This window comes from Gopherus evgoodei, chromosome 18, assembly GCF_007399415.2.
Source record: "Gopherus evgoodei ecotype Sinaloan lineage chromosome 18, rGopEvg1_v1.p, whole genome shotgun sequence".
In the NCBI taxonomy this organism is placed as follows: domain Eukaryota; kingdom Metazoa; phylum Chordata; order Testudines; family Testudinidae; genus Gopherus; species Gopherus evgoodei.
In genome coordinates, this window is record NC_044339.1 from 3,211,201 (window position 1) to 3,232,927 (window position 21,727).

Sequence of the window (21,727 nt, forward strand, 5' to 3'; positions counted from 1 at the left end):
TAATTAAGCACTGGAAGAAGTTGCCAAGGGTCATGGTGGATTCTCCATCACTGGCCATTTTCAAATCAAGATGGGAGGTTTTTTCTCCCAGATCTGCTCTAGGAATGATTGTGGGGCAGGTCTCTGGCCTGTGTGACCCAGGGGGTCAGACTAGGTGACCCCAGGAATCCAGGACTTGCCTTGCAACACTCACAGCAAGTGCTTTGAAGAATAAGCAGAGGAGCATGGAGGAGGGTTACAGGCATGAAACCTGGAAGGTGCACAGATGAGAGAAGGGCCAGAAAGGACACAGCAAGACAAGTGGGAGAGTGGAGACAAGCAAGGGAAGGATTAAGCGAGGGACAGAGTAGGGGACAAGGGCATCGCCGCCATAAGAGGATACTACAAGCATGGACAGTACACAAGGCAGCCTAACAGAGTGGGATCCAGATGGTCCATTGCCAGAGGAAGACATTTATTAAAAGGGCCGTTGCGGTGCAAAGGAGGACAAGGACTGCAGTGGATACCAGACACCTCCCAAACAAGGTCCTCAGTGGGGAGTACGGTGCAGAATCCACAGCTCTGTAGCAAATAGACTTGCAGCAGGAACCCTGGGCATTCAGACCCCCCCACCCCACACATCTTCGCAGCATCCCATGGCGCAGGGAGCCAACGGGTGCCTGGACTGCTGCCTATCTATCCACTCAGGGGATTGACTCTACTTTTCCACACAGACAACAGGCTGTGACCCAGAAAGGGGCTGATCAAAGGAGACATCAACAGATTAGAAAAAAAACCTTTATTCCCTGGTTGTCATTGGAAAGTACTTAAACATCCGTGACGTGTAGTGTGTTCGAACCAACGGGTCCTTTGGAAGTTCACTGGCTGCAGCTCCAACCCTGACCAGCATCCCCTTAACTCCAGGCACCGGAAGTCCTCCCAGCAACCCAGAACTTTGATCCCCCCCAGAACGTGTATATCTCACACAGTCTCACCTTGGGTTAGCCATGTCCTCGCTGCGGGAGATGGGGGAGGCAGGATGTGACTAGCGACACCAGGCACTTCTCAGGTGTGTGGCCCAGAGCAAATCCAGCGAAGTTTCCTCTCCAGCCCCAGCTACGCCTTGGCCTCTGGGCAGGCCAAGGAAAACTCTGCTCCTGCCAAGGGCTTTAAGTGAATTAGTCGCCTTCAGTCTCAGGTCCAGTGTCCTGAATCCACAAGCTGCAGTCAAGGGGGTTTGAGTCCTGAAACACGATAGCGGGGCCAAGCTGGCACCTAAAGGGCCCTGTCTGGAGGTCCATCACAACTCGTCCTTTCCCCCTACACTCTGCCCGGGAGCGTCTGTCGTGGCTGGCAGCTCTGCTTCCGGCCCCTTCACCTGAGACAAATCCACCTCCTCTGTGTTGAAGAGCATCTTCACCAGGTCATCGGCCTGCACGCGTTCCTAAGGGGGCGGAAGGGCAGATTAGAGCACACTGCAAGAGTCAGCCCCCTGCTTTGCCCTTGTAGCACCGGGGAGGGGATCCCCGGGACATAATGGGATTACACCCCAAATGCAAGGGCATAGGACTCAGAGGGACCTCCTGGGTCAGTGAGTCCAGTCCCTGCTGTCGCAGCCACCCCTTCAGATAACCCCGTTCAGAAGCTTGGGGGCCTGCTCCAGAATCTCCTTGCTCGGATGGCTAGAAACCTCCTAATGTGCAGCCCGAGTTTACTCCTGGCCAGCCCATTTATTCTCGTGATGTTGTTCTTTAGCCTAAATGGCTCTTCACCCCACCTGGTGTAGTTATAGACACCAATCTCCCCCTCAGCCTGTGTTTCAGGCTACCCAAGCCCTGCTCTTTTAGTCTGCTCCATAAGATCGGCTCTCATAAGAACGGCCGTACCAGGTCAGACCAAAGGTCCATCTAGCCCAGTATCTGTCTACCAACGTGGCCAATGCCAGGTGCTCCAGAGGGAGTGAGGCTAACAGGCAATGATCAAATGATCTCTCTCCTGCCATCCATCTCCATCCTCTGATGAGGCTAGGGACACTTCTTTACCCTTCCTGGCTAATAGCCATTTATGGACTTAGCCACCATGAATTTATCCAGTTCCCTTTTAAACATGGTTATAGTCCCAGCCTTCACAACCTCCTCAGGTAAGGAGTTCCACAAGTTGACTGTGCGCTGTGTGAAGAAGAACTTCCTTTTATTTGTTTTAAACCTGCTACCTATTAATTTCATTTGGTAACCCCTAGTTCTTGTATTATGGGAATAAGTAAATAACTTTTCCTTATCCACTTTCTCCACATCACTCATGATTTTATATACCTCCATCATATCCCTCCTTAGTCTCCTCTTTTCCAAGCTGAAGAGGCCTAGCCTCTTTAATCTTTCCTCGCATGGGACCCTCTCCAAACCCCTAATCATTTTAGTTGCCCTTTTCTGAACGTTTTCTAGTGCTAGAATATCCATCTCTTTGACATTCCAGCAGCTCTTCTCTGCCTCACTCCAGCATGGATTCATCCTTCTAGCACATGGGCGACCAGAGCGCACACTGCTCCAGATGGGGTCTCACCAGTGCTTGGTTCAATGACATTAGAACTTCTCAACCTCTACCTAAAATACACCCCCTGCCACAGCCCAGGCTTGCCTTTGCTATTTTCACAGCCTGACACTAGCACAGCAACTGCAGGGGGAAAGGCACGTCCCCGGGGATCTCATCCAGCTGTTTCCCATGCCCCAAAGCCTATTCCTTGAGGAAGACGGGGAGAGGAGGAGTGGGCAGACTGAGCATGTGCACAGCTGGGGAACAGGCGTGCGTGTGAGTGGAGAGGTGCCGAGACAGGATGCCAATGCGGGGCAGTACTTACTCGTTCGCTGTGTCGCGGGTCCAGAGTGAACCACAGGGCGATGGCGCACCGCTGGCCCTTGGTCACGGCCTTCACCCCATGAGGGTTCTCTAAGCCAGAGGAGAAGCCGACCGCACGCCCGCACTGCGGCTGCACCTCTGCCTGCAGGGGGCAGATGCACGGATTAGGAGCTCCTAACCATCCAGGCAGCAGCGGGTAATGAGGGATGGGTGAGGTAAGAACCAGCAGACAGGCCAGGCAATGGAGGAGCATGCTGCTCACTGGGATGGGTGTGCAAAAGGGGAGACAGGGCCCTGGGGGCCAGCTGGAGAGGGGATATTGGGGGGATTAGAGTCCCCCAGTGCAGGGTAGAAGCAGGGCTAGTGCAGAGGCGTGGCGGCAGGGGACTGTGCTCTTAGACCCTGCTGTGCAGTGGAAACTACAGGCAATGCCAGGGAGTGGGGGCATCTGCCCAGGAAGTGGCTGGGACGGCCCAGGCCATATGCACTCGGCTCCCCAGCTCTCCTGGAGGTTCCATCTGCAGCCAGCCTGAGCGATGCAGCACATGCTCTGCCACTGGTGGCTTCCCCTGTGGGGGGATCTCCCCAGGCTCCTGGAGGCCATGGAGGCTAGCCTGGCAGTCAGATGCGAGGGGTTTAACTTCAGGCATCATGACCAGATGCAGCTCCCCCTCCTCCACAGGGATCACTCCTGCCCTGTACTGCAGCACAGCCCCCATCCTGCCCCTTGTGACGTTGTCTAATTAAAATATAACCATGCAAGTCATTAATGCACAATGCATAATTGCACAAATCTTATACAAAATATAACTCTTGGCCAGAAAGGGTTAAACAGCTTGCAGGCTAATTAGCCCAAAGCCGACCTTAAAGACATGTTAGACATGGTAAGTAGGGCCATTCGATGGCTAGATAGGCTGGAACTTTGCAATGCAAACTTGTACAGTTAGAAGTGATACTAATTGTGTGTATCTGAGATGCTACCCATGTAAACAGACAGCTCCCGTCTGTCACTATAGCTACTAATTCTGAGTTCAAAAGGGAATATTAACATTTAGATAAATCTTGGGTGAAATGTCGTCATTGTCCATAGGTCTCTGAAGTTTGTGATAGATCGCCTAATGGATAAATTGCCCTCAGTTAATTTGTGTAACTAATTACTGGTGTTTAGAAAACAGAAGGTTACATCCAAAGCCGACTGTTTACCCAGGACTGTATGGTCAAGTGGATGCTGGAACACTGTATATAAAGACCCTTGGATTCTGATCCTGTTTGATCTGCTTAAGGTTTCCTGTAGGGGAAACCTAAGCCACAAGGACTGAGATCCCACTGCTAACTGAAATATAAACATTGGACTATAACCTATGGACCATTTCTGAAAGAACTCCTTGCAACTCCAAAGCTCACCATCTCTGCTACGAATCTGAACCTCAAGAATTGAACTCATGTCTGTATGTATATTGATCTTTTAACCATACTCTCTCTCTCTTTTGTTTTTTAATACATTTTAGTTTCGTTAATAAGAATTGGCTGTTGCGTGTATTTGGGTAAGATCTGGAATATTCAGTGACTGGGGAGGTAATGTGTCCAATCCTCTGGGATTAGTAGAACCTTTCTTTTTATATGACGAAATATAATTTTCAGAAATCTTCATCCTATTTGACTTGGGTACCTGGATGGAGGCCTGAGGCAGGGTTACTTTAAGGCAGCAGTCCCCAACCTTTTCGTCTGGCGGGTGCCAGACGAAGGACCATGGCGGCCGTCGAGCATCTGCCGAAATGCCACCGAATTTCCGCGGCATTTCGGCAGATGCTTAACTGCCGGCCAGGACGTGGGCACATTTAGATACCCCTGGAGGCGCCATCTGCAGGCACTGCGTTGGGGACCCCTGCTTTAAGGGAACTGTGTTGTTGGTTTCTGGATAACCAGTGAGATACAAAAGAAGCTATTTAGTGCTGGCTGGGTAAATCTACGTATTGAATTATTCACCAGCTTTGGGGTTTGTCTGCCCCATTCTTTGCAGTTCACCCTAATTGAGTGACCTTGGCTGGCTCCCCACTGGGACCCTGGTCACACTCCTCTGTAGAGGAGGTCCCATCTCACATCAGAGCACAGCCATCTCCATTTTCCCGCCAGGGTAACACTGGGAACGCTGCCTCCCAGCCTAGCCAGCTCCACATGCTGTGTGTGGCTCAGCAGGCCAGTCCCTGCACTCAGCCTGGGGAGCCAGGGTGCCCTCTCGGCAGTGTAACAGTGGGGAGTTAATTCTGACCAGCTCCATGCACAGATGCTCATAGTCCAGTGGATTAAGCTAATTCAGAATAAAGCATTCTGGAATCAAACCATCCACACAGGGAGTTAATTAGGAGTTAATCCACTTTAAAGTCACATCCTACTTCATTCTGAATTAATTTTCATGTGTAGACAAGCTCTCAGGGTGAACCCCGAGTGTCAGTCACAGGCAGAGTGAGGCAGGAACTGGGGAGAGCAGAAACGAGTCGCCAACCTCTCCACAGCTGCCCAAACTGTGCCTTTGGGGCAGACAAGCTACTTACTGTCACAGTGGAGGCGTCCAGTTCGGTGAAGTAGAAGGCTCCTCCTTCGAAGTCCCCGTTGAGATACAGGATGGCACTAGAGCCAGACACAGAGCAGAGAAGGCATTCACTACCCAGCAGCCTAGGGCCTCAGCACGCCTCGCTCCGCCCCCAGGCTTCCAGCCTTGCAAGGACTAGCCAGAGAAGAGACGCCTACCGATCCCTCTCCCTCTTTCCCAAGCAGGCAGTGAGCATAGCCCTGCTGCTAGGGCCTCTAAACGCCAGAGAGCTCCGGATCTTCCTTTGCACACAACAATGTCTGGGAGCAGTTGTGGCCACACTTCTGATACTTAGTTACATGGACCTTGCTGAAGGGGGTGTGTTAGTCACTTTAAGTGTGGGTGCTCATAGCCTGTCTGTCCCTGGGGCTCGGTGCGGAATTCTGGGAAATGTAGTTCCCCAGTAGGGACTGAAAGGCCAGAGATCAGGTGACCAAGCAGAACCAGGCAGCTGCGGGATGAGGATGGGGACTCCTGTGAGGGTAGGCAGGCTGTGCCTTGAGCCAAGCACTGCTCGCACAGCTGTTACCTGTAGTCCCGGAACGTGTATGCCGGTGGCTCCTTGACACACACCATGGCCTCTGCGTTGAGGATGCAGTTATCCACGTGCACGGCGTGGCTGGAGTCTGTCCGGTCTGCTTGTTTATCTGAGGGGGAATGAAGCGTGGTTGGTTACAGAGCCTGTCCTGAAACGGCAGGATGTCCGTCTATGGTCACCAACCTCTGCACCCCAGGGTGCTCAGGGCAAGGATGCCCTCACCTCATGAGCTTCTCCCCTCACAATGCTCTGACCTGCAATTTTGGGGAGGCCAGAATTCAGTGGCAGCTGGCAAAGCTCTGGTCCCTTGTTCCCTAGGCCTATAGGGAGTGTTTTAGGGCTGCAACACTCCCACTCCTACCCCATTGTCTCAATGGGAGCTCATGATGCCAGTTCAAACAATGACGTGTAATAACTATCCCACTGCTCACCCTAGCAGACGCATCCAGCCAGTGCACTTTCCAGTGAGGTAGGATGCACTGGGGGATACTGGGAACGGCTGGCCAAGTTCCTGGGGCGAGGAACTAGAAGTTCTAGCAACCCCCAGAATTCCAGTCACATCTGCCCCTGCCCATGAGACTCAGCACCTCCCTCCCACATTTTAAAGGTACGTACATGTCGCTGGGCTCAGCACTGCAACAGCAAACTGATTTCGGAACCGAAGTCTCACGTTCCTTAGGAGCCTAAACCCACTGATAGGATTTTGGCTCAGTTCCTAAACTACGCTGGAAAGTGAGAGTCTCCTCAGTCAGCTAGGCTCTGCAACACTGTGTGCAGCAACACCGCAATACATTTCACAATCTGGGCTAAGAGCGCTAAGTGCCTCTGAATGCTGGAAACTCGAACCACTTCCCCTGGCATCTCTGGTGTCAAGAGCTCCAGCGCCCCCATCCAGCTGCCAACTCCCGGCCGCTGCTCTATGTGATGCTGTTATTTGCTGCCAGCAAACGGAGGCATTTTTCAATCGAAGTGCCTGTAAGATCAAGGGCTGAGCTCTGCAGAAGTGGTGGGGTTCAGCTTGCCACAGAACAGGCAGAACCTTGGTGCCTGTCTAGGACAAGTGGCTGAAGCTCTGAGCAGTGACTATGACACGTCATCTCCCTCTCCCACTTCATAATTCACTCCCCACGTTCTCTGGATTTAGCAACCAAGTCTGCACAGCTTCTTCCTCCTGTTAGCCCTGCAAAGCCAGCCCAGCCAATATGGAGGGAGCTGGATTCTGTCCCCTCCTGCACAGCAGCACAATACTTCACTCAGTGCCAATCACTTACACTTGGGCCAACCCACTGACACTCCCTGTGCTGCACAGGTGGCACCGAGGGCAGAATCCGTATTACGAGGCAGGTGTGAGACAGAGAGCCCCCTGGAGCAGTGTTTGATGGTTGTGAAGGGAGTCCCCCTGGTAGCAGCTGCCCACAAGGCCGTGGGAGGAGGAGGAGGGCTCCTGCCACTAGCAGCAGCCTGACTCATGACCACCGGGAAGGGGGAAGCCCAAGGCCAGCAGCCCACTGAACAGGGGCAGCTACTCACCTTCGATGGCCGTGCGGCACACCAGGTGAGAGTAGGAAAAATAGAGCGGGGTGTCCAGGCGGAAGTAGGACTCTATCACGCGCCGCACCTTCTCTGTCACATTGTAGTAGAGCCGGGCGCTGTGCATGGACACCTTGCCCTCCTGCCCCAGCTACAGGGGGAGACAGAGAGCATGAGCAGCGGTCAGGCGGCCTGGTTTCTTCCCCAATGATCTCACTGGGCTTTGTCCCCAGAGCCAGCAGTTTGGACTGGAGGGAAGGGCAGCAATGATAGAGACAGCTCTTCCTCTCTGCAATACGGGGGGGAGGAGGGAGGAGACGAAGGGTGCCCCCCCCTCCGGCTGATATGGGGGCAGTTCTGTAAACTCACCAATCGTTACTCTGGGGGCCTGGATGGGCTGGACACACCCTGGTGACTCCGCCATTCTCCAAACTGGGCTTCCTTGCGGGACTCCCCAAATTTGTTTATGTCTCCAGGTGAAAGAACAGCTTGGGCGCAAAGCATCTTTCCCCCGACCTGCCCCATCCCTTCCAGCCCATCTCCCCCACGCTCCTCCCAGTCTTTCCCCAGTGCTAGCCACACTCTTCTCCCAACCCATGTCCAGAGCCTCCCCCCTCAGTCAAACGAGCAATCCTACCTTGAGGGCCTTATAGACTGTCACGCCATAGAAAGTCTCGCTGGGAGTGTGGGGGGAGGTTTTCCCACGATAGCCATCGCCAGCAGACGCAGCTGCCTGCAAAACCCAGGGTCAGACGTGAGACTCCCACGCTGCCGCCTGCTCCTGAGAGAAGGGCAGGGAGACAGGCCAAGCCCTCAGAGATCCTGAGCAGGCACGATGGGGCCAGAACCACCCCTCCCCAGTCTTTTCTGGGAGGCTTTTCCCTGGAAAGGGGTAGATGTGAAGCCGAAGAGAACTGAGGCCTGGCCAGGCTAGAACCTGTAACATGGTCCCAGTGAAATAGTTTAGGGTCCCAGGCAAGGAGTTCAGATCCCGCCCCCGACACGCTGGTACATGCTGCAGATCCTCATTACCCCAAATCCAGCCTCCCAACCCAAGCTCTCCCACACCCTGTCCTGGTGTCACTACTGCACCCCCTTCCTGCTGCTGGTCAGAGGCCCCACCCTGCAGACACAGACCCTTCCCATACCAGCCTGAGACCCGTGGTAACCAACGCCATGGGGGTGCGGTTATGCCCTGAGCTCGGTAACAGGACAATCCTGGAGTGCAGGGGCCAGTGGGACGGGACATTCCCCCCAGTCAGGCGGATAGGAGGGCTGCACTGGGGAACTAAAGTCCTGTCTTCAGGATTGCAGAACAAGACTGAATTTAATTCCTCTCCATTGGTTCACTCTGGATTGTACTTTTAAATAGGTGACGGCCCCCCTCCCCAATGCTCTGCACACTCCAGCCCCATCCTCCCCTCCCAGGATCACTCAAAGCAACCCCTTCGCTGCCCCTGCTCAACCTCAGCCCACTCTCCCCCATCGCTTAGAGCTGTCCTCCAGCCGCCATGCCAGCCCCTCCCCTCGCCTCCCCAGCCTCCGGGGGCCGGAACCTGCGATGAGCTACTCACGTTGGTGAGTTTCTGCAGTTCCACACACTCCTCCTCCGAGATGACGCCGTCCACCACCACTCGCTGAGAGCCATTCAACAGCCTGGAGTTCATAGTGACGCTGAGCCCATCGTACAGCAGGGGCCCACCTACAGGGCCAAGGAGCAACAGTGGAGTCGGGGAACCCTCAGCCTGCGGGGTGGGAGGGCACTGCCAGCACTGGCTGCGTGACATGTACAGAGGGTGGTATGCACAAGAAGGGGAGACGCCATTTTGCCTCAGCCACAGGCCACCCCTTTGGTGGCACTGAACATCCTGCTCCTTGCTCAGAGCCCCCAGCTATGGAGCACACAGGAGTGAAGGCCTGGCCGTCTGCTGGGGTCACATTTCACAACTCCCCCTTACCTTCCCGCACGAACTTGCTCATGTCCACAGACTCTTTGGTTTTCTCCTCCACCAGCGTTTCTATCTCTTTCATCAGGTTGCCGATCTCCTCGGAGATTCGAGCTGCCGTCTCGCGTTCCACCCTGGACACAAAGAAGCTGTTGTGAGCTGCTCTCCGGCCTCTGGGGCGGACGTCTAAGTGATCAGCCAATTGGGAGATGGGCAGGGGGCAGCAATCCTGAGGCCTCCATAGAGAGGGCAGAGACCGAGAAGTGCAGGGGAAGGAGATGAAGCTGTGGGATGGGTTCAACAGTCAGGCGGACAGGGCGGGCAGTGCCCCTGGCTGGGGGCTCAGCAGCCTGATGACATGCCCGTAACACCTTCCTGACGCGGTTCGTTCCAGCCCTAGCTCCCATGTTACACAGCATCCCCCAGAAACCCTCGCAGCCGCTGTTGGAACCACCAGGCTCCCCTCCCCACCCCCCAGCTGCAGCAGATGGGTTTGGAGGATTCCAGCTGCAATGCCGCCCTAACAGAAACCCCCACGACAGCAATTCCACATGCCAGCAGTGAGAGCAAAGAGACAATGCTCCAGCCAGTGTCACTGAATGAGTTCTCACTTCTGCTTCTCACGCAGCCTCTTTGGGATCACCTCCTCTGGGGTCCACGTGTCCTAAAGACAGGAAAGAAACCAGAGATAAGGAACCTCATCCTTGCCCGAGACACCCCAGCCATGGCTCAGACACAGGGGTTCAGCCCTAGGCAGGGACAGAGAGCAGTGCCATTGAAGAGCAATCAGCCCATCACAGCTTCCTCTCACAAATCCGCACCCCTCAAAGCACAGCTCCTCCCCTTGGTGCCCCACAGACCCCATCCCCGAGCATTCAGTCTAAATCTGCCCACTCTGAGTTCCTGCAGGTGTGTCCAGTACCAGGCCAAGGGAGTTTCCACTCACCGGGTCCACAAATGGGATCCCAAAGGCATCGTAGCTGAAAAAGAGCAGCTCCTTCTCCAGCAGACTGCGCTGGCGATACACCCGGATGTTCTGAAAGCGTGGGAGAGATGGATGGGTCAGAGCAGCCTACATGGGCTTTCCAACAGACAAGCTGGTCTGGCCAGTGGGGGAACCAGCAGCCATGAGACGAGCATTACAGAGAGCAGCAGAATTCCAAAACTGGAGGTGTGGTGGGGATGAGAGTGCATGATACTGCTACTCTATGCCACGTTTCAATCCCTCTCAATACACCTCAATCCAGCCCTGCAGCCCCCTGCTCTTCCAGTCCTGGGTCCCTACATAGCTCTGTCCATGGAGAACATTTCCAGTCTGAAAAACTCAGGGATGAGCGTTAACGCCAGGTTCAAAATGGAAAGCTCCTCTCACCCCTACCCACAGCCTTGCCATAAAACATCCCCCTTTTCCATTAACTCCCACTTTGTAATGGTAGCAAATAAAGTCAACAAATTGATTTGGCAAGATGTTTTTATGACACGTGGGGCTGGCTGCACCATCACCACATAAGCTGCCCAACATTCCCCCTTATAAAATTCTGTTTTCATTTGCTTATCACTTTGCCGAACTTTAACCATCTGGGCCGAAACGTCCCACACTGAATGTCCGCTTCAGGCTGGGTATTTTTCATTTCGGCCAGTTTGGCAGTTTCTGCAAACGAAACGCCTACAACACCGGCCAGGCCCTGATGTTTCAGAGGAAGATGCAGAACCCCACACTGGATCAGCTCACACCAACATGCCGACGGGATAGGCTTCTCCCTAGCCCTGCCAGTCAGTGATTGGCTGGTGCCCTGAGGCAGGAGGCTACCTTACACTTATTCCTGGCTCACATAAGCACAGAAATCTGCAAAACCCTCCAGCCATTTTTACTGTGTTGCTGAGGCTGAGCTCTGACCAAGGGCTCTGCGTCCAGTCCCTTCAGCACCAACTGGAATGTACAAGCGATGAATGAAGATGGCCAATCCTAATGCTAACCAGACTGCAGCCCGCCTGCCCTACAAATACCAATCCCAGGTCTGCAGATGCTGCTTCAGCAGGCCTGGGAATCAGGAGATGAGCCCAGCAAACTGGCAGAACTCAAGGAATGGTTTGCAGGGACAGACTGAATATCACTCACTTCTCGGGGATCGATAGGTGCAGCCAGCCTTTCCCCAAGGACAGCCGTGTAGTAGGCCAAGTTCTGATTCATCACTTCATCGTTAGGGAAGAAAAGCAAGTAGGTCTTGGCGCATTCAATGGCTTTCTCATAATTCTCACCTGCAAAGAGAAATCAGCTCATTCAGAGAAGCCGTTCCTCTGTGCTCTGCAGGATGCGGCAAGGAGGGGTGAAGAACAGGAACGACACTAGGGCACATTTCCAGCACAAGGACAGTCAGACTCAGATTTAGCACAGAGTCAGATTCAGACATAAGAACGGGCATGCTGGGTCAGACCAATGGTCCATCTCGCCCAGTCTCCTGTCTTCTGACAGTGTCAATGCCAGATATTTCAGAGGGGATAAACAGAACAATTATCAAGAGATCCAAACCCTGTCATCCACTCCCAGCTTCTGGCAATCAGAGGCTAGGGAAACCCTGAGCATTGGGTTGCATCCCTGAGCATTTTGGCTAAAAGTCACTAATGGACCCATCCTCCATGAATTTACCTAGTTCCAATTCCCTGCAATGAGAAACCTTGGTGTTCAAACCCTTTTCTCTCTGAATACTAGGACTGGTTACTCACCCAAGTTCAGTCTTATCATAAGAACATAAGAATGGCTGTACTGGGTCAGGCCAAGGGTCCATCTAGCCCAGTATCCTGTCTACTGACAGTGGCCAATGCCAGGGCCCCAGAGGGAGGGAACCTAACAGGTAATGACTAAGTGATCTCTCTCCCGCCATCCATGTCCACCCTCCGACAAACAGAGGCTAGGGACACCCTTCCTTACCCATCCTGGCTAATATCCATTAACAGACTTAATCTCCATGAATTTATCCAGTTTTCTTTCAAACGCTGTTATAGTCCAGCCTTCACAACCTCCTCAGGCAAGGAGTTCCACAAGTTGACTGTGCACTGCGTGAAGAAGAACTTCTTTTTATTTGTTTTAAACCTGCTGCCCATTAATTTCATTTGGTGGCCCCTAGTTCTTGTATTATGGGAACAAGTAAATAACTTTTCCTTATCCACTTTCTCTACATCACTCACGATTTTATAGACCTCTATCGTATCCCCCCTTAGTCTCCTCTTTTCCAAACTGAAAAGTCCTCGCCTCTTTAATCTCTCCTCATATGGGACCTATTTGATTTTCAACATTTATCTTTTGTTTCCCAGTTTCACAATCATGGGGAGCAATTTTTCCCTGCATTGCAGAAGAACAGTCATGAGAAATGGCTCTGAAGTACAGCTGTAATAGTAACTGCAACACCTGCTATAACCCAGCCAGTAGGTGAAACAAGGGGGGGTTCCCCTTACACTTTTTAATGGATATCACTTATTCTCAGAAATACAAGGGTCATGGTGTCAGACCTGGCCAGTGTTGTAAATAAATAAAAAATAAATTAATGGAGATATACCTATCTCCTAGAACTGGAAGGGACCCCAAAGGGTCATTGAGTCCAGCCCCCTGCCTTCACTAGCAGGACCAAGTACTGATTCTGCCCCAGATCCCTAAGTGCTGAACTCACAACCCTGGGTTTAACAGGCCAAAGCTCAAACCACTGAGCTGTCCCTCCCCCCCCGTAAGTGATGAGAAACTGGCTCTGCAGTAGGAACTGTCCTGGATGCTCTGGAAACACGGAAATCTCTCCATTCAGCTCGTCATTCCGCTCTGACTACTTCTACACCAGGCAAAGTCTCTCTTCCAAGTAGCCAGAGGCAGGATCTCCCTGCACAGGGCTGGTTGACTCGCAATCCTTCGCTGATGTACTTCGTAACCCCAGTAAAGCACAAACTGGGAAGATGGATCAAGAGCACAAACCAGTTTGGAAATCACAAAAGGGAGCAGAGGGAGCTCGGAATAATAGAAGAACTCCGAGAAATGAGATCCGGTCTGTGCTGCAACCAGCTAGCGTGAAATCATGCACCTCTTGTATAGGTGAAGAAAGAAGAGCGAGTCTGGCATCTTCCCTACTTCTCCCGGGCCTGCCTCTGCTCTGCTCCAAAAACCACTCAGGCCATGTCTACATCTAAAATTTTGCAGCGCTGGTTGTTACAGCTGTATTAGTACAGCTGTATAGGGCCAGCGCTGCAGAGTGGCCACACTTACAGCAACCAGCGCTGCAAGTGGTGTTAGATGTGGCCACACTGCAGCGCTGTTGGGCGGCTTCAAGGGGGGTTCCGGGACCGAGAGAGCAAACCGGGAAAGGAAACAAGCTTCGCCGCGGTTTGCTCTCTCGGTCCCGGAGCCAGCCAGCAAACCGCAGGGAAGGAGACCTGCTTGCTCGGGGTTCCGGGACCGAGAGAGCAAACCGGGAACGCCGCGGTTTGCTCTCTCGGTCCCGGAGCCAGCCAGCAAACCGCGGGGAAGGAGACCTGCTTGCTCGGGGTTCCGGGACCGAGAGAGCAAACCGGGAACGCCGCGGTTTGCTCTCTCGGTCCCGGAGCCAGCCAGCAAACCGCGGGGAAGGAGACCTGCTTGCTCGGGGTTCCGGGACCGAGAGAGCAAACCGGGAACGCCGCGGTTTGCTCTGTCGGTCCCGGAGCCAGCCAGCAAACCGCGGGGAAGGAGACCTGCTTGCTCGGGGTTCCGGGACCGAGAGAGCAAACCGGGAACGCCGCGGTTTGCTCTGTCGGTCCCGGAGCCAGCCAGCAAACCGCGGGGAAGGAGACCTGCTTGCTCGGGGTTCCGGGACCGAGAGAGCAAACCGGGAAAGGAAACCAGCTTCGCCGCGGTTTGCTCTCTCGGTCCCGGAACCCCGAGCAAGCAGGTCTCCTTCCCCGCGGTTTGCTAGCTGGCTCCGGGACCGAGAGAGCAAACCGCGGCGTTCCCGGTTTGCTCTCTCGGTCCCGGAACCCCGAGCAAGCAGGTCTCCTTCCCCGCGGTTTGCTAGCTGGCTCCGGGACCGAGAGAGCAAACCGCGGCGTTCCCGGTTTGCTCTCTCGGTCCCGGAACCCCGAGCAAGCAGGTCTCCTTCCCCGCGGTTTGCTGGCTGGCTCCGGGACCGAGAGAGCAAACCGCGGCGTTCCCGGTTTGCTCTCTCGGTCCCGGAACCCCGAGCAAGCAGGTCTCCTTCCCCGCGGTTTGCTGGCTGGCTCCGGGACCGAGAGAGCAAACCGCGGCGTTCCCGGTTTGCTCTCTCGGTCCCGGAACCCCGAGCAAGCAGGTCTCCTTCCCTGCGGTTTGCTGGCTGGCTCCGGGACCGAGAGAGCAAACCGGGAAAGGAAACCAGCTTGATTACCAGAGGCTTCCTCCTTCCACGGAGGTCAAGAAAAGCGCTGGTGAGTGTCTACATTGCATTACCAGCGCTGGATCACCAGCGCTGGATCCTCTACACCCGAGACAAAACGGGAGTACGGCCAGCGCTGCAAAGAGGGAGTTGCAGCGCTGGTGGTGCCCTGCAGATGTGTACACCTTCAAAGTTGCAGCGCTGTAACTCCCTCACCAGCGCTGCAACTTTCTGATGTAGACAAGCCCTCAGAGGCCTTCCGACTCAGCAATCACCGGTGCAGTTTATTTACAGGGTGCAATCCACCACCTTCGTACCAGTTACAGCTTGGGGGATTCAGCCTTAGGGACTTCTCAGTCTCTGCAGGCAGGCAGGCAGGAAGGATGGACTACCAATCTCTCTTCACTTTCTGGCTTCCCGCCCTGCTTCCTTCCTCTGGGCCTGATATAGCCCCAGGCTAATCAGACTGGCTGCTGTTTCCCCTTTGCCAATCAGGCACAGGTTTTTCTAGCAACAGCCACTGAGGCCTGGTCTACACTACGCTGTTAAACCGATTTTAACAGCATTAAATCGATTTAACGCTGCACCCGTCCACACTACACTGCTCTTTATATCGATTTAAAGGGCTCTTTAAATCGATTTCTGTACTCCTACAAAACGAGAGGAGTAACACTAAAATCGATATTACTATATCGGATTAGGGTTAGTGTGGACGTAAATAGACGTTATTGGCCTCATTATTTTACAGTAGCTACCCACAGTGCACCGCTCCAGAAATCGACGCTAGCCTCGGACCATGGACGCACACCACCGAATTAACGTGCCTAGTGTGGACGCGCACAATCGACTTTATAATATCTATTTTATAAAATCGGTTTAAGCTAATTCGAATTTATCCTGTAGTGTAGACGTAGCCTGAGTCGATGGAGCCTGCACCTGGGGAGGGGAGCCCCCTGCTCAGAGCTGCCAGAACTTCACCACTCTGAAAACAGCTGCAGCTTCCTTCTTTGGATGGCAGCCAGACACCTACCAGCCTAGTGGAAAAGAAACCACACCACCTGCTGGAGACAAAGAACTATGTGCCAGGAAGCAATGAAATCACTCAGTTCTCATCTGCTGACAGGGAGGAACTAAATGAAAGCACCTGGACCAATGCAGAAGAATACATGGATGATGATTTCCTAGACAGCAGAGAGGCTTCGAAACAGTTTGGTTGGAGGCTGCAAGCAGGAAATAAATCAGATACTGGGAAGAGAGAAATGGGAAGACATGAAGGTCCCAACACCCTGGGATGGGAGCATACCAGGAGCATGGACAGTTATCACAGAGCTAGGAGACAGGTAATGGATGTTACCAAAGCGAGGAGGAGGATACTGGACTCAAAGGCTCACTCCACCTCATCATCATCAGGCATCACTGCTGCAAGCCTACTAGTTTTCACACTTGGAATATGCATCTAAGTACTATTTCTAAGCAGTGCACAGAGAGACCTAACACGTTCCATTATGACCTTCCATTTTCAGTCCCTTACAACTCCGACAAACTAAAAATTTGAGCCGAAGTTTTCCAGGTTTCATTTCTTCCTCGGGTTGACTTTGTTCTGGAAAGTTTATGCAGAAGCTGAGAGGCAGTTCAGCTGTTTCCTAGGAGGAGGATAGTGAAAAACAGGCAGTTATGCCAATGTTAAAAAAAAAAAATTCGGACTGTTTCCTGAATAGTGGTAATGCCTCTTTGGTTTGGAACAGGTGCTTGAATGCTGACAGGGACCAGATAGGTGCCTTTCACTATCCCCACAAAACCTATCCAGATTTGGCCAATGTATAAGCCTCAGAAAATCATTTGCACGTACACAGCAGAACTTGTTTGACATTTGGCCCTTAATTTTCAGAATGTTCCAGTTGTGCTGGGCCTGACACCAGGCCTGCCTGAGCCTCCTGCAACCAGCAAACACAGTGAGCTAGTGTACCAGGTGGGATATAGACGAGAGAGGATAATCCTCCTCCAGTTGCTACTGCTACTTTCCTTCCCCAAAATACCCTTTGGCCAAGTGAGGTTTGCTGGGTTAGGAGACTATGAGTTCTAATCTGACCTTTCCCACTGACTGACATTAATAACTTGGCACTTCATAGCTTTTCAGAAGTGTAGGGGTAAGTATAATTTCTCCCAATTTACGGATGAGATAACCCAGTATCAGACACTGCACCAGGAACAGAACCCGAGTTTTAAATATGGTAGAACTGGGTCTGCCAAACGTAGAAACGCCGCCTCAGGCCGAATTTACCAACCCTGTGACTCTAGGTCAGTATCGTGGTGCGGGTTGGCTGGGACTCCACCACAGAGGCGAGGCCGCCAGGGCAATGTTTGGGAAGGGTTAGGAAACAAAACCAAACAAATACTAACCTAACTCGCAAGTGCTGTGTATGTCTCTGTATGTTGTGCTAGTCTCAGCCTGTCCGTTTGCTGGGACTGGAAGGGCCCATCTCATGCCCTTGCTTTGTCCAGCACCCTGCATGAGGGATCATCGCAATCCCGATCGGGGCCTCTAGGTGCTACCGACTGTAATCCAGATCTGGAACATCGATCTCAGGGTTAGGGCGCTGCACTGGGAGCCAGGAGAACTACGTTGTATTCCTGGTTCTGTATGAAGTTGGGCAAGTCACTTAGACCAAGGTTTTCTGGGTGCGCAGCTGGAGACGCCTAGGGTGCCATTTCTCAGAGGGGCTCAGTGAGCTCCAGGTCTCCAATTGCACATCCAGAATCAGTGGACACTTGGCCTTAGTCTCTCTGAGCCTCGGTTCGTCAATTGTAATGCTCCTCTGCTATTCTCACCTGGGTACTGAAGATAAACGCGTAAATGTCTGTGAGCTGTTCAGATACTACAGTTACAAGTGCAATAGAAAAGCCCAGGAAGGAATAAAAGATTCCATAGTCAGTGCAGCATCTGGATAATGAGCAGAAAATAAGTCCTGGGGCTGCACAGTGAAAGCCAAGCAACAGAAAAAAAATACTGAACAGCTGCCTCGTTCCCTTGTACCATCCCTCTGGGCACTGAATGATGTGAGGGCACTGTGGGAAAACATATGAGCTAGTGTAATTTACAGTTCTATCATAACGCATGTACATAAAGGGGCAGAGCACATTGCCTGGGGCCTGGTCTACACTACGCGTTTATACCGATTTTAGCAGCGTTAAACCGATTTAACCCTGCACCCGTCCACACAACAAAGCCCTTTATATTGATATAAAGGGCTCTTAAAACCGATTTCTGTACTCCTCCTTGACAAGGGGAGTAGCACTGAAATCGGTATTGCCATGTCGGATTAGGGTTAGTGTGGTCGCAATTCGATGGTATTGGCCTCCGGGCGGTATCCCACAGTGCACCATTGTGACCGCTCTGGAAAGCAATCTGAACTTGGATGCACTGGCCAGGTAGACAGGAAAAGCCCCGTGAACTTTTGAATTTCATTTCCTGTTTGCCCAGCGTGGAGCGCCGATCAGCATGGGTGGCCATGCAGTCCCAAATCCAAAAAGAGATCCAGCATGGACCGTACAGGAGATACTGGATCTGATCGCTGTATGAGGAGACAAATCTGTTCTATCAGAGCTCCATTCCAGAAGACGAAATGCCAAAGCATTTGAAAAAATCTCCAGGCTATGATAGACAGAGGCCACAGCAGGGACTCAACACAGTGCTGCGTGACAACTGTAACGGAAAGCCAAAGAATCAAATGGACACTCATGGAGGGAGGGAGGGGGGGACTGAGGACTTGAGCTATCCCATAGTTCCAGCAGTCTCCGAAAAGCATTTGCATTCTTGGCTGAGCTCCCAATGCCTGAAGGGTCAAAAACATTGTCGCCAGTGGTTCAGGGAATATGTCGTCAATTTACCTCTCCTTACCCCGCCCCCAAAGAAAAGGGAAAAAAATAGTTTCTCGCCTCTTTTCAATGTCACCGTATGTCTACTGGATGCTGCTGGTAGATGGGGTGCTGCAGCGCTAAACAGCAGCATCCTCTCCCCTCCCCTCCCCAGTGGCAGACAGTACGGTACAATATGACTGATAGCCATCCTCGTCATCATCCTGTGAGTGCTTCTGGCTGGCCTCGGTGAGGTCGGCCAGGGGCGTCTTGACAAAAATGGGAATGACTCCCGGTCATTCCCTTCTTTAAGCTTTGTGTCCTGGAGATTCAGTCCTGGCAGATGGTGCAATAGGGCTGGTAACCATCCTCATCATAGCAGCTGGAGGCTGAGCTCCTCTCCACCCCTCCTTTCATGTCTAATGGAGACTCTGGACTATCATAGCAGCGGGAGACTGTGCTCCTCTCCCCCCCACACCCTTTAATGAGTAATGGAAATGTCCTGCCTGGAATATCATAGCAGCTGGAGACTGCCTCCCCCTCATTTTATTTCACTAAAAAGTCAGTGCTTCTTATTCCTGCATTCTTTATTACTTCATCACACAAATGGGGGGACACTGCCATGATAGCCCAGGAGGAGTGTGGGAGGAGGGAAGCAATGGGTGGGGTTGTTGCAGGGGCACCCCTAGAATGGCATGCAGCTCATCATTTCTGCGGGATCTCTGGGGCTCTGATATGGAGCAGCTGTGCTCTCTGGCTCTCTAGTAGACTTGCCCCATATTCTAGGCAGGACTGACTCTATTTTTAGACAAAACATAAAGAAGAGAATGACCTGGGAAGTCACTCCCATTTTTGTCCATGCGCCCCCGGCCGACCTCAGCGAGACCAGCCAGGAGCACCATGACAGCAGCAGATGGTACAATATGATTGGTAACCGTCATTGCCAATTTCCAAAGCAGCAGACAGTGATATAGGGCTGGTAACTGTCTCTGCTATGTTGCAAAGGCAAATGAATGCTACTGTGTAGCACTGCAGTACCGCGTTTGTCAGCAGCATCCAGTACACATACGGTGACAGTGAAAAAAGGCTAAATGGGCTCCACGGTTACCATGCAATGGCGTCTGCCAGGGCAATCCAAAGAAAAAGGGCACGAAATGATTGTCTGCCGTTGCTTTCATGGAGGAAGGATTGAGTGACGACATTTACCCAGAATCACCCGTGACACTCTTTTTGCTCCATCATGCATTGTGGTCTCAACCCAGAATTCCAATGGGGCGGGGGAGACTGCGGGAACTATGGGATAGCCATGGGATAGCTACCCACAATACAACGCTCTGGAAATCAACGCTAGCCTCGGTACATGGACGCACACCGCTGAATTAATGTGCTTAGTGTGGTCACATGCACTCGACTTTACACAATCTGTTTTAAAAAATGGTTTATGTAAAATCGGAATAATATCGTAGTGTAGACATACCCTGGACAACAGTAACTCTGGTGTTTCCTAACTTCTGAGTGCCTGACTCTGCAACACTGATAATCTTCTTCTAAGGTAGTTCTTTTGTGTGGACTCTTGTACCCTCTGCTATCTGTGCAAAAGAAAGAGGGACGAAGACAGCTAAATTGTGTGCCAGTGACCCCAAGAACCCTAATGTCCGGGCTTCCCAAGTATCACAGAAATAAGAGAAATGCTTCTTACTGTTGTAATAGGCAAACTGCAGGTAGTTGAAGTGGGATGGAAGGAAATCCTCAATGGGCTTGTCCTGGCCTGGCTGGGAGGCTAGTTCTGTAACACAGCTCTGCTTACAGCTTAGCACCTGCATGTAATGATCTGGGAAAGAAAGACAGCACATTTTATAGGTCAGGAGAGATGTGTACCACAGCAGCATTCTTCAGCCAGGAGGGGACTTCACTCAGGCATTACCTTCATTAGAACCAAGAAAATAGGCTTGGGAATTTAAATCCCCATTAGCTCAACCTTAGCACAGTCTCTCGAGCCATCAACCCCTCATCTCTCTGGTGGAAAGTACCCCAGAAATCTGACCTGGTAGCCAAAAACATTCAAAGAGAAAGCTACAGCAGTAAGTACAGTATGCAGGGGCTTGAGCAGGCAGTCCCTGTGCTACACGCCAGCTGGTTTACCCCGGTGCACACACCCGTAATGGCCTGGACCAGGTCAGCATTATATTCCAGGTAATTGTAGCCTTCGTAATCGTAGGGCCCCTCGCAGAGAGCTCGACATTCAGTGTCAGCTACAAAATATTCCTCCAGGGCCTTCTCCAGATGCAGGATGGCTGGTTGTGGCTGCTCCTCTGTGTAGAACTTCACACCCAGGCGGAACTCGTGCTGCAAAGAGGCAGGAGGAAAGTGAACCCAGGCCCCAGCCAGACACATTCCACTGTGGGTGCAGTTCTGCACTGTTCCCCCAGTATCTCGCCCACCCTCTATCACTGGGGCCCAGGGGCAGTAGATTGCAGCTGCCCAACTTCAGAGGGTCCCTCAATAAAAGAGATCTCCAAGCAGATGGCAGGCTGAATACATACCACACAGACCATGGGGCCAGAGGACAGATGCTCTTTCAATAACAGATTAATACAGCCTTCAAAAGCAAAACTGCTCTGTCAGAGAGGGGGTTAGTCTACTGTGGCCAATAATGCTATCCAGGGCTCAGGGCTCTCATCTTTCATGCATTTGTTTGGGCCAAGGTCAATACATGGCCCATTAGGCATGTAACATTTTGACTCTTTCCCATGATGTGTCTGAGTATTTGAGGAGGGAATAGAGGGAGAGAAATCCCCCCACCCCAATATTTGCTGCTGGAAATTTCACAGTTAAAATCAATCCATCCATCCAGTTCCACATTTCAGGTATTCCCAGAGATGAAGAGTTCTCTGGCTCTGTGCACTAGGACGGGCTCTCAATTCAGCACAGTGTCACAGGAATGGCGCACTTCCACGCTGCTCCACGTGGGAGAATCCTGCTCTCCCCAAAGGCCCCTTTACTGGTGCCCCTGGCACGTGGCCACTTCACTGCACATACAGCAGAGCTCTTTTAGCCAGCCAGCCAGCCA

At 52.4% G+C, this 21,727-nt stretch overlaps 1 protein-coding gene across 1 annotated transcript in view; it reads right to left on the reverse strand.

Moving 5' to 3' along the window:
• Nucleotides 1-763: 763 nt before the first annotated feature.
• P3H1 (prolyl 3-hydroxylase 1) overlaps nt 764-21,727 on the reverse strand; it is a 28,098-nt gene continuing 7,134 nt past the window's right edge. Inside the window, exons 3-15 of the mRNA XM_030537886.1 lie at nt 20,814-21,003; nt 20,357-20,488; nt 11,556-11,695; nt 10,383-10,472; nt 10,048-10,100; nt 9,449-9,570; nt 9,065-9,192; nt 8,128-8,223; nt 7,491-7,641; nt 5,952-6,069; nt 5,385-5,460; nt 2,834-2,974; nt 764-1,423 (exon numbers count right to left, since the gene is read on the reverse strand). Coding sequence (XP_030393746.1) covers nt 1,280-1,423; nt 2,834-2,974; nt 5,385-5,460; nt 5,952-6,069; nt 7,491-7,641; nt 8,128-8,223; nt 9,065-9,192; nt 9,449-9,570; nt 10,048-10,100; nt 10,383-10,472; nt 11,556-11,695; nt 20,357-20,488; nt 20,814-21,003 — 1,581 coding nt within the window. The 3' untranslated portion in view covers nt 764-1,279. The remainder of the gene's footprint in view (nt 1,424-2,833; nt 2,975-5,384; nt 5,461-5,951; nt 6,070-7,490; nt 7,642-8,127; nt 8,224-9,064; nt 9,193-9,448; nt 9,571-10,047; nt 10,101-10,382; nt 10,473-11,555; nt 11,696-20,356; nt 20,489-20,813; nt 21,004-21,727) is intronic.